The sequence below is a fragment of the Calypte anna genome, chromosome 4A (assembly GCF_003957555.1).
Source record: "Calypte anna isolate BGI_N300 chromosome 4A, bCalAnn1_v1.p, whole genome shotgun sequence".
Taxonomy (NCBI): domain Eukaryota; kingdom Metazoa; phylum Chordata; class Aves; order Apodiformes; family Trochilidae; genus Calypte; species Calypte anna.
The window spans coordinates 32,238,900-32,252,306 of NC_044248.1; the positions used below are offsets into that span (position 1 = coordinate 32,238,900).

At 40.2% G+C, this 13,407-nt stretch overlaps 1 protein-coding gene across 1 annotated transcript in view; it reads right to left on the reverse strand.

Moving 5' to 3' along the window:
• GLRB (glycine receptor beta) overlaps positions 1-13,407 on the reverse strand; it is a 48,342-nt gene that overhangs the window by 16,578 nt on the left and 18,357 nt on the right. Inside the window, exons 5-7 of the mRNA XM_030449817.1 lie at positions 5,525-5,754; positions 2,514-2,596; positions 133-273 (exon numbers count right to left, since the gene is read on the reverse strand). Coding sequence (XP_030305677.1) covers positions 133-273; positions 2,514-2,596; positions 5,525-5,754 — 454 coding nt within the window. The remainder of the gene's footprint in view (positions 1-132; positions 274-2,513; positions 2,597-5,524; positions 5,755-13,407) is intronic.

Genomic DNA, 13,407 nt, shown 5'->3' on the forward strand with positions numbered 1-13,407 from the left:
TTACTATGTTAAAAGTAATCTATTTAAGCCTACAGAATGCAAGACATGAACTGAAATATTATCCATTAAGAATAAACAGTAACTGAAGGAAGCTTTCATTTTTTTACGAAAGAAATAATTTATATTACCTACCTGTGCCTTTATAATACTTGGTGCAATTACCATATTCGATATCCTCCTTTTTAATATCAAACTGAGGCAGAGCAATTTTCTCTAGCTGGACAGGATCTCCAGACTGCCAGATAAACCGTAAGTCATCAGTTGTGTAACCAACTACAAGAACAAAATAATAAGAATCATTAAAAGAATCACCTCAACTGGAGCAAACTCTGCAAGAAAATCTAGCGTATATTTATCATATGTCTTTCACTCTTTTTATATTTCCTGCTCGAATAATCAAATACAAAAGTAAAATAATCTACAACTGAATTGTTATATATGCCTAAGTTTGGACATGGTGGGTAGAACATTACAATATCAGCAATATTACAATTATTGAGGTGTTTTGTCCAATGCTTACTGCTTAAACAATGAAAGCAAAGCTCTTTTCCCCACAGTTTTGAAGCTTCCATATTCATTCATACTCCAGCAAGGCATGAAAAATATTCTGAACTTTAACAGCATTCACAAGTCCTAAAAACTTCAAAAGAATTTAACAACACAATTACTGTGATGAATCTTGGGCTTTCTTTGAAAAAACTTTTCTGATTAGTTGTTCAGATTAAAGGCCCTGATTCATGAAAGAGTTGCCATTCAGCAAACAGTTGACCAGGAATTTAATTAGATGTATAGACCTACTATAAATCAATTCAGTGCCTTCATTATTTCCTGGGTATGGACTTCTTTAAGATTCACAATAACTTAGTAAAAATCACAGTGTCTCAAAGCTTTTTATGGAAGATACTATAAAAAAGAATAAATAGTTGTTTTAATGTTTCATCAATAAAATTAGTTTCACCTCCCTACAATAAACAGCAAATCACAAAATTGCCAAGATCCTTTATGATAACAGTTCCTGGACACTTAAAATTTTGTCCTTAGAGAGTGTGCAGAACTAGGGGTCAAAATATAGGAACAGCTTAGTAAAAACTGGTGGCGGCTTTTGTTTTGGAAATACAGCAACTAGAAACAAAATATTGATGTTAAAATAACTTAAGTAGAATAAAACTACCAATGGCTATCAGTGAGAGCAAGCCTACAGCTGGAACTGGAGGGGCAGTCAGGAGCTCATGGGTAACATTGTTGCTTTTGAAAACTGAGTTAAAAGGTAGAAGAAATTTCAGCGCACAATCTTTCCAAAGGAGCAAATTCCTCCTGAATATGTCAACTTAGCATTGAGAAAGACAATTAAGTTGTTTAGATAAAGTTAGAGAGTTTTTTTTCATTAGTTCATCCTTGAATAACCATTACCTTGAAAAGCTTGCAATTAAACCCAGATTGAGAAAACTTCAGCAAACTTGCATTAATATTATTGTTTTTTGACCATAAGTTTACTTCCGCTAATAACTACACATTCGCAAAGGGCAAAAATACTATGGACATACTACAATTCTAAAGGTAAATGCTGGCAATCAAAAACTAAATTGTAAAGCTCAGATATTAATATTATCCTTGTACCCCTGGGATGTCCTGATCAGCCCTGATTAACCTTGGTCTTTCTTCACTGTTGTCTTCCTTTCCCTATCCTCCCCTTCCCCACCCGGCCTGGTGGAGTAACAGGAAAGTTTCTGTATTACAGCAGGAGCAGACTGGAGCAAGCTTCACACTTGTCCTTACTCAGGAAAATAGAATTACTATGCAAGTGGGATCCTCAGGGAGGAGTGTGGGGAAAAAGCTGTGCTTGAATAGGTACCCTTGTAGCTGGGGAGCGTGAAAGCAGATGGGTTTCAGAAACAATTTAGCTGCAACTTCCAGCATGGCATGAAGCCCTTCAGAGATGAGACCTGGCTGTTCATGAGATCATATCACCTAGAGACCAAGGAAGGACTGATAAGGAAGAGATGTCTGACTACATCCCCAGTACATCTTGAAAACACTGTCAAAGAAGGGGTTTCATATTAAATGCTCTTGATGTATTGACACCAAATACTTTTCCTTTGGCACTGTATCAAAAGAGTTTAAAATACCAGGAAACATCAATGCAAGGGTAAAAATTTGACCTCAAAAACCTCCAGAGCAGCACATGCTGTGGAAGTTACAATTTCCTGGGGAAACCATGGATATTTTTTTTCTAACTGAAATGTGTCTCCATTTTGCTATGTTTATTGTAAATGCTTTTATAAAGCTCATCAGTTGTCATGCTTAATAGCAAAAGCTGAAAACAGAGTTTATGGTGCTATAACCATAAGAAGCATTTTTGATAGGGAACTGTATATTGCTATGAACCTGTGAACATTTATTTCAAAATTCATTAAAAATGCTGACTTGAACAACACAGAATTGATTATTTTTGGTTTTGATTCTCAAGTATGCCTATAAGGCAACTGTTTTTATGTACAGAGTGATTTACATACAGCTTTCCAATTGCATCTTGCAGCGCTGTGTATCCATAGGAAATAAGGTCAAGTCCAAAGGGCATGACAGTGTAATAGACAATCTGAAAATACAGAAATTTAAAAACAGTATTAGCTGCCAGGTAAGCAGTAGATGGCAATAAGGAAAAAAAAAACCAAACAAGTATCTGACTTTCAGCCTCTAAAATAGCAGAAAATTTTTAAAAATCGTAAGTAGCAGGTTGAAACTGAGATAGCTCTAGTAATCCAAGAACAAAATGTTATAAACATATGCTAGTTAGAGCTAGTTACTAGAGACTTACTAATAAATAAATGACACAATACGTATGTCATAAGAATAGCCAAGCCAAATATTCATAGAGAACAAAGTCCTGTCTCTAGCAGTGGCCCAACAGCAACCTCCTGAAGAACATGAGACTCCAGCAATCAGGAAATCAGATATCCAGCAGTCTCTCAGATATTGCACCTCAAGAATTTTCTAAACCAGAAGTGACACTTCAGTATTTAAGGGACCTCAACAGATTTTTTTGTCTCCAAGGGGCTGTTTTTTTTCCAGTTGCTTTCCAGAGTCTGTGAAAGCTTTATCATGCACAGAAATCATGCACAGCATTCTGCACATCCCACAGCTAAGCTGCACACACTCTAATCATCTACTTTTATTTATCTTGAGCCTGTCTCATAGTTCTTTTACTGGAAAAAAAGGTGAAAAATCAATGTCCATCCATTCTCTCTGTGCCATTAATGATTTAGAGACCTCAATGCCACTACCTCATTTATCTTTTTTGTTGGTTTTTTTCCTGTGTGAAGGTGGCCTTGCATAGCTGTTCTTTATAAAGAATGCCAATCTGTACCTTTGACCATCCTTGTCTCCCTTCTTGCAGTGGCAGGACTAGAACTGCACCTTATTTTCAGGATGCACGTATGGCATGGATTTACATAGCTGCATGACGTTCTCTTTAGTCCCTAAAACTACCTAGAATTCAGTTGACTTTTCCAACTAGTCCTGAGCTGTTAGCTGACATTTTCAGAGAATCAGCCATTATTACACAGAGGCAATAATTATTACCACCTCAAAACAAGTCAGTTTTTATGTAAAGTCAAAAGAAAAAACTTACTGCATGCATAATTTACAGTTATTTACATTGAATTTCCTTGCATATGTTGTTGCCTACTCACTAGATTAATCTGCAATTCTCACTGCTGTCTCTCATCTTTACTATCCTGAATATTCTGGCATCATCCAAAACACCTGTCAATTCAGAGTTTTCCAGATGATTTATGTTGAACAAAACAGGAACCAGAAGAGATTTTTCTGTGGGACTTCACCACTTATTACTCCTCATATGACTACAAGCTGTTTACTCCTACATTCAGTTTCCTAATTCATAACTATTTATGAGGGAAAGAGCTTTCTCTCACATGCGTTTTGTCATAAACATGTATTTTGATAACTGGAGACTCTTTCATTCTTGTGTGATAACACCTCTGTGAAGTAAAAATACACGGCACAGCAATTAAATATTTTTAAATCTTAAAATCTCAGCATCATGTCACCAAACCACAGTGCCTCAGAAAATTAATGAGTATCATGTATTATTAAAGTCAAAGAGAATATTTTTAGAGGACAACACTAACTACAAATGTTATTGAATTTTGTTTTGTCATTTGGAAGTTTTCAGAGATTAATTTTTCCATCAGAAACACTTCTAGTAGGATTCAATGAATATTCACTATTTGCTAACCTAACCTAGTGACTGAAATAATCTCATTTATGAATAGCTGGAACCTGGAATTTTTATTAGGTTTCAATGTTTTATTTAATATTTGCTATTTCAAATGAAAAATTTTCTTTAAAGCTGAAAAGATATTTTCTATTTTGAAATATTATTTCTACAGACGTAAAACATGCTACAGAAACAACTGAATCAGAATCAGGACCTTCAGAGTGAGCTAAATGAAATACTTTGATTGCCCAATGAATTTTCTTTTCTGATTACTGCTGGCAAAAAGTCTTGAGATTGAGTTTTCTGAGCCTGATTTGAAATGGGCAAAAAAGAACCCCAACTTTCCCATCTTCTTTCTTTTTTCTAGCAAACTCTACCATGGGAAGAAACAGTCTGTGTGACTAGAATTTCAGAAATATTTCCAACTTAGCTGTTAAGTTGCAGTAAATTTGGGTAATAATTTTTTTCCCTATCAAGGCAATATGTTCCAGTTCACACCCAAATAAAATTCACTCACTTTCAGGAAATTTTCTCTATTTCTAGAAATTTCTATATTTCTAGTCTCTACAAATCATTGTGTCTATAAATTCTTAAGATCTGTAATTCACTATGAGATCCTTCTTAGTCTAGCAATTTGATGTTTTCACTGGATGATTATTTTTAGGGCATGGTGTTTACCTTTGACAAACCAACTCAATCCACAAAACAGCAATTTGCAACAATAGTTAAACAACATTTTTGAGCCTTCTGAAAAAAATCTATGCCAGTAAGGCATAAAATGTAATCAGGGTTATATCCCAGTACTTTTACAAAACACTGATATTCACAAAGTTTGTAATTTCTGCCTTTCCATATATATCATTAGTAAATAAACATAATTTTCTTTTGTTGGTGCAGAAATTCAAGTGGTCAGCAAATGATAGGGTTTTGCTGAAAGCTGTACGTCAGATATTATCTATTTCATTATGCTTCCAAGAATCCAAGAAATTAGTGAAAGGGCTTAAATTTTTTCTTCAATGAATTCAGTGTACTTAATGTGTTAGCTTAACATGACATACAAATGTGCATACAATTCAAATTTCTAGTACTTGCTGTGCAACTTACACACTTTGAAACGATCTGATTTCTCCACAGACATTTGAATTAATTTTAGTATTGTTTAAAAACTGTCAAATTTAAGTATTAGTCATAAATTATATTACATTAAGTATAACACAGTATATATTTCTCATATCAAGTAATTAAAAAAAAAATTAAAAGAAGAGTAAAAATATATCAATAAAATACCTCATGCTGACTAGGACATCTCCATCCCGGAATATAAAAAGAAGAATATTTTCTTGTGTGACATCATGGAAGTTAGCATTTTTTTCATTTGCAAAGAATAAGTCTGGTTTCCAAAGACATTTAAACATAGTTGGGTCCACTGTCAGAGTATCTGAACCTCTCCAGTCATTAGGAAGTTTGAGCCTGGGGTCATTCCACTTCTGTCTTAGAAAGATGTTGACTCTATAATCCTGATGGGAAGAAGACATAAATATTAGACCATCCAGAAATCAAGCCATAATCCCACAGAGAGAGAAAACCATTTTATCAAACTGAGGAGAGAAACAATTTATCTTTTTCTATCACAAAATAATATTAATAAGTAATAATAATTAATAAGTAATAATATTAATAAGTATAAAATTTAATAGACTACTAAAAATAGGTACATTTTATCTCACTCATGTTTTGCATCTAATAACTTTGTTTAAAAAAGGACCAAATTGCACTCCTCCCACCCCTAATTTTTGCATGCCCTCAACAGTAAAAGCATGCAGCAGGGCAGAGGAAAGCCATTGCCTGACTACACTACATTGCTGCAGGCAGCACAGGCACAATACCATTTCTGTCAAGATATCCTTCAAGTATAAATTCCAGCTTATTCTCCATTTGGTTCAGTGGCACACTGATAGTACAGTATCACACTACAAAAGCAGAAAGCAGACCAGGTAGATAGTAGATTTCACACTGCCCATGCAGCCTCAGACCTTGTAACAGTGATTTGGGATTATTTTGGTTACTGAAGAAAACTGATGCCAGCTCGCAACACAAGTACAGGCATAGCATGTATGAGAGCAGAAAAAGAGCAGGTCTCAAAAAGACAAAACCAAGGCTTTACACAAAGAAAACCTCCTTCTGCATTCAGCAGGACTGCTGCTCAGGGATGGACAGCATTAGAGCCATGCTCAATGAGAACTTAATTTTGCCTTTGGGACCTGGAGTAGCATGTGTCTCAGGGCAAAATGGTACCCGCATGCATTCTGCCCTTAGCAAAAGCTGTGTGCATCCAAAGGAAAAATCTGACCCAGTATGTCAGTTATGATTTTTCAGCCTTACTTCTAAATCTTTTTGCTTTTGACATTTACATTTAAGCCGGTGCCTCTTTTTTACATATCTGTAAACTAGGTAAATCACAGAGAGAAAAAAAACCAAAAACGTTATGTTGAAATAAAGTACAAAGAAAAAAACAAACCCAAACCAAAACCGCCACCAAAACCAAATTACAACACAAACCAAAATTCTATATGTATGATAATGTCTATCTCCAGTCTTCTGACCAATCTTCTATGGTGTGGTTTTTTTTTTCATAAATGACTATAAGGTACAAAGTATCTTGAGGTAAGGGGTGCATCATTTAGAGCACTAAAATCACTGTACTTCTTTACAATCACAGCAAAATGCCAGAAAACTGAGTGAAGGTTCTCAACATATTTTAGGTCTGTTAATGTATATAAAGCTGTTTATTTCACACATCACTGCCATTTACACATCTTCCTGTCGATATAATGTGGGTTCTCTTCTCTTGTACTGTAATACTATAATTCTTCTGTAATACTGTAATACTATATAGAATGGGTATTTACAGTCCAAAGCATGTACCATGTTGAGACAGGCAAGCTAACTTCAACAGGAAGGAATTCACCTGGTTAAGACCTCATGCAGAACCATCTACCCTGTTAATTAATCCTGTTAATTGGGATACAGTCCCCACTGTCCTATATTAAGTCCAACAGTCAGATCAGCCGACTACCGGCAGCGTGCTGCACACCCTTTCTCCGGCGAGGGTCTCTGGCGAGGCCAATCAGCTGGTAAGGGGGCGGCACCCAGACCAGCAGGAGGGATTTAGGTGGCTTCTGGGAGCGCCAGCGACCCGGAACAGGCAAACAGGAAGGTGACGCGGCAGTTAGCGAGGCAGTTAGAGCAAGTAGAAGGGTCACAACAACCTCCCGCTTCTCTTGAAGGAGCCATGGTATCCAAAAGAGGAAAAACTTTCGCTGTTACAACAAAACGTGTGTCCACACAGACAGAACCCCTTAAGATGGATGCAGCTGTTCAAGCCTCTGGCTGCGCAGAGTGTTTGAGCCTAGTGCTAGCATCTGAGGACAGTGTCTGCGTGAGATGTGAGCAGGTGAATGACCTCCTATGCATGATGGCAGAGCTTAAGGAGGAAGTAGAGAGATTAAGAAGTATTAGAGACAGTGAAAAGGAAATTGACTGGTGGAGTCACACCCTTTCGACTGCAAAAGAAATCCAAAAGGAGTCAGTGAAACCCAGCCCCTCCTCTGATCAAACAGTAGTTGCAGACAAGGTGGATAGGGGGGAATGGAAACAGGTACCCCATCGGAAAGGTAAAAGAATCCCCTCCCAACCCCCGCCATCCCCCCAGGTGCCCTTAAAGAACACATATGAGGCCCTGGACTCAGAAAATGAGGCGGAGGCCAGACAAGAGGAAGATCTCTCGGGAAGGTCTCCTGCTCGCCCCCTCTCTACCGCACGGGATACAACTACAGCTACGAAGAAAAGAAGAAGGGTAGTTGTAGTTGGTGACTCCCTTCTGAGAGGAACTGAGGGCCCTATATGTCAACCGGACCCATCCCACAGAGAGGTCTGCTGCCTTCCCGGTGCCCGGGTGAGGGATATTAGTAGGAGACTCCCTCAACTAATTCAGCCCTCAGATTATTATCCACTGTTGGTAGTCCAGGCTGGCAGTGATGACATTGCTGGACGAAGTACAAAGGTGATTAAAAAGAACTTCAAGGCACTGGGTCATTTAGTTGATGGGTCAGGAGCACAGGTGGTGTTCCTGCACCTGTGTTCCAGCAATAGAAGACCTGAATGAGGAGAGAACTAGGAAACTAATCTGATCAATAGGTGGCTAAGGGATTGGTGCCACCGGCGGAACTTTGGGTTTTTCGACCACGGGACAACTTCCGTACTACCTAGTGTTCTCAAAACAGATGGGCTTCACCTAACTAACAAGGGGAAAAGGACTCTAGCATGTAAGTTGGAGAGGCTGATAAGGAGGGCTTTAAACTAGGTTTGAAGGGGGATGGGGTTGAAACTGGGCTCTCCAGAAAGGAGCCTAAGGGTGGTCTACCCAAGGTATGAGACAAACCAGAGGCCCAGCTAAAGTGCATGTACACCAATGCACGCAGCATGGGCAACAAACAAGAGGAGCTGGAAGCCATTGTGCATCGGGAAAGCTATGATGTAGTTGCTATCATGGAAACGTGGTGGGATGACTCCCATGACTGGAGTGCTACCATGGGTGGCTATAGGCTCTTCAGAAGGGACAGGCAGGGTAGGAGAGGCGGAGGGGTAGCCCTATATGACACTGTAGAAATTGAAGTCTGTAATAATAACGTGGAGTGCCTGTGGATCAGAATCAAGGGGAAGGTCAACAAGGCTGATATCGTGATGGGAGTCTGTTACAGACCACCCAATCAAGATGATGAGGATGATGAATTATTCTACAGGCAGCTGGCAGATGTCTCCAAATCGTCATCCCTTGTTCTTGTGGGCGACTTTAACCTACCAGACATCTGCTGGGAACTCCACACCAGAGAGGAAGCAGTCTTGGAGATTCCTGGAGTGTATAGAGGATAATTTCCTACTCCAGCTATTAAATGAGCCCACCAGGGATGGAGCCTCGCTTGACTTTCTTTTCACAAACAGAGAGGAGCTGGTGGGAGATGTGGTGGTCGGTGGACGCCTGGGACTTAGCGACCATGAAATAATAAAGTTTTCAATATTCAGGGATACAAGGAGGGTCATCAATAAGAACTCTACGCTGGACTTCCGGAGGGCAGATTTTGGCCTATTCAGAAGACTTGTTCAGAGTATACCCTGGGAAACAGACCTTGAAAACAGAGGGGTACAGGAGGGATGGTCGTACTTCAAGGAACAAGTTTTGAAAGCACAGGAGCAGGCTGTCCCAGTGTGCCGAAAGGCGAGCTGGCGGGGAAGACGACTGGCCTGGCTGAATTGGGAGACTCTGAAAGAAATTAGGGTTAAGAGGAGGGCCTACCAATTATGGAAAAAAGGGCTAACTACTGAGGAGGAATTTAGGAATATTGTTAAGTCATGTCAAAAGAAAATCAGAGAGACAAAGGCACAATGCAAATGGAATCTCGCCACCTCTGTGAAGGATAACAAAAAGTCCTTCTACAGATACATCAGCAGCAAAAGAAGGGGCAAGGAAAACATCCATTCTTTACTGGACACGGGTGGGAATATAGTTGTCAAAGATGAAGAAAAGGCTGAGGTATTTAACACCTTCTTTACCTCAGTTTTCAACAGAAAGACAGGTTACCCTGAAGACGGATGGCTTCTGGAGCTCATAGAAAGTGACATGAATCTAAACAGCCCCCCTGTAATCCTGAAGGACACAGTCAGTGACCTACTGAGATGCTTGGATCCCCACAAGTCTATGGGACCAGATGGGATCCACCCAAGGGTAATGAAGGAGCTGGCAGAAGAGCTTGCCAAGCCTTTCTCTATCATCTACCAACAGTCCTGGCTCACTGGGGACATCCCAGATGATTGGAAGTTGGCGAATGTCACGCCAATCCGCAAAAAGGGCCGGAAAGAGGACCCAGGAAACTACAGGCCCGTCAGCCTGACCTCAGTGCCTGGCAGGGTTATGGAACAAATCATCCTCAGTGCAATCACACAGCACCTGCAGGATGGGCAAGGGATCAGACCCAGCCAGCATGGGTTTAGAAAGGGTAGGTCATGCCTGACCAACCTGATCTCCTTTTATGATCAGGTGACCCAACTGGTGGATGAGGGGAAGGCTGTGGTCTACCTGGACTTCAGCAAAGCGTTTGACACTGTCTCCCACAGCACCCTCCTGAAAAAACTATCAGCCCGCAGCTTGGACAGGAGCACCCTGTGCTGGGTTAAGAACTGGCTAGAGGGCCGGGCCCAGAGAGTGGTGCTGAACGGGGCTGCATCCAGTTGGCAGCCGGTCACTAGTGGTGTCCCCCAGGGATCAGTGTTGGGCCCAGTTCTGTTCAATATCTTCATTGATGATTTAGATGAGGGGATTGAGTCCATCATCAGCAAATTCGCAGACGACACTAAGCTGGGGGGCAGTGTTGATCAACTGGAAGGCAGGAGGGCTCTGCAGAGGGACCTGGACAGACTGGAGAGTTGGGCTGATTCCAATGGGGTGAGGTTTAACATGGCCAAGTGCCGGGTCCTGCACTTTGGCCACAACAACCCCATGCAGCGCTACAGGCTGGGGGCAGAGTGGCTGGAGAGCAGCCAGGCAGAAAGGGACCTGGGAGTCTGGATCGACAGGAAGCTGAACATGAGCCAGCAGTGTGCCCAGGTGGCCAAGAAGGCCAATGGCATCCTGGCCTGTATCAGGAACAGCGTCACCAGCAGGTCCAAGGAAGTGATTCTGCCCCTGTACTCAGCCCTGGTGAGGCCACACCTCGAGTACTGTGTCCAGTTCTGGGCTCCCCAGTTCAGGAAGGATATCGGGGTCCTGGAGCAGGTCCAAAGGAGGGCAACTAGGCTAGTGAAGGGACTCGAGCACAGACCCTATGAGGAGAGGCTGAGAGAGCTGGGGCTGTTCAGCCTAAAGAAGAGGTGGTTCAGGGGAGACCTCATCGCTCTCTACAACTACCTGAAAGGAAGGTGTAGCCAGGTGGAGGTTGGTCTCTTTTGCCAAACGACTTTCAACAAGACAAGAGGGCACGGTCTTGAGTTGTGCCAGGGGAAGTTTAGGTTAGATATTAGAAAGAATTTCTTTACGGAAAGAGTGATCTGGCACTGGAATGGGCTGCCCACTGAAGTGGTGGATTCTCCGTCCCTGGAGATATTTAAAAAGAGACTGGATGTGGCACTCAGTGCCATAGTCTAGCAACCGCAATGGTGGTTCAAGGGTTGGAATCGATGATCTCAGAGGTCCCTTCCAACCCAGCCAATTCTTTGATTCTATGATTCACTGTACTGAGTAATATTTTTCCTTGCTGAACCATAAGGGAAAAAACAAAGTATCAAAACTAAGTAGAACAAGCTGAGGCAATATTTATTAATATGAATAGTTCTGAGAGATGTCGCTTGTTGACAGTCCAGTTTTGAAAAAATATACATAGTCTGGCTCTTATTTATAAGAAGACCTATATTATTTGGTCAAAGTAAATAAGTATAAAAATAACTGATATGAAGTGATGTTTTACTGGAAGTCTCTCATAGAGAATCTTCAGGAGCAAGGAGGAATTCAGGTCATTACCGCAGACAGCATCTTTTCAATTATATATATATAATTGAAAACTTACTTTATTTCTTGCTGAAGTTCCCATTCCATATGCATTTCTTGTCTCAGTGAAAACTTGCTTTAAAACATATGGGATAAATACTGCATACTGGTCATGCTCACAAGCATTACTCCAAAATTAATTTCCTTGTGAACAAGTGCATTTCCCTAATTTTAATGAAATCAAATGCCTTTTCAGAGACATAGGCAAATCAAAAGCATTGTCTGACACTTGCCTTCAGCTTACCCATTCAGAAGAAGTTTACATCACTGAAAGGCAGAATGCACTGGCAAAATAAGAACTGGAAGTGAGATCAGGTGAATACTATTTTATCACCTTCAGATACTATTTTATTACCTGCCAGATGTTGTGACATTTGAATAACTTGATTCTGTTTCTGTTTAAGACAATGAAAGAAAAATTACATTAACCTAAAACTGATCTGTTCAGATCTACCTAAATGACTAGAAACCTGTGTCAAGCTTCACTTGGAGAGGAAGACCACCTATGTACTTGAGGCAACATAGAAAATGTAGAAGAAAACAGAGATGTCAGGATACAAGTGCGGCAAGCCAGACAATGATGTGCAGAAGAGCTTCTGTTTAAAAGAATATTAACTATTACAGTTTCTGATATAAATCTATTTTGGCAGAAGTCTGCAACCAGTCCTCTCAAATTTGGGTAATGAATTTTAAGATTCACTATGTGCACTACAGTTAGGTTTGACAGGAGCTGAAGAAGTGATCTACACAAATCATGTAATGACATAGTCTTCTTCACATACATTTTACACATCATTTGAATATTACAGAATGATAAGCATTTTATAAAAAAGGAGAGTCAAATACCAACCAAAAATCTTGAGACAGGGGCAGGGGAGGGGACAGTCCAGAATAGATTTTCATCAGCATTAAACCTTGGAGAACATGGTAGGTAAAAAAAATCTACAGGTCATTGTTTTCCCATGAAACTCCATCAAAAGGCAAGTTGTTTTCGAGGGGTAGAAAGGGGAGGCATTCTAGGAAATATTTCAAATGCAACCTACAAAACAGTGGGTATGTGGCTAGAAAAACTCCTCAGGCCAGAAACCAGGCATAATCAATACATCTCTTTCTGCACACTGGAGCACACAGAAGATCACTTATACAAAGAAAGAAAGTATTATAACGCTATTTTAATAAAGTAGAAAATGTAATTTTTAATATTAAAGTAAGAAAAGATAATTGACCTTTATAAAAATAAAGAAGGCCTTTCTGCAAGGATTTAACGTAAAGGAGAAGGAGGAAGTGAGGTTTTGCCATTTGAGTGAAGAAAGGTTATGCTGCAAGTACAAAGCTGGCATACAGGTTCTGCAGACAGAGGGACAGATGACCAGCATGACTAAAATTTTAGAGCCCAATAGGTATTTAAAGCAGAAAGAATCTTTCCTGGGCAGTCTCTGTCCTGTCATCCAGTCCATTGCAGCTTATAAATGTAGCATAATTACCATGTTTTCCCACAAATCTGCAGTCTAAAAACACATCTGCAAAATCAGAAGTAGAGTTAGCATAGGGACCCTAGACAAGCAGTCTGATG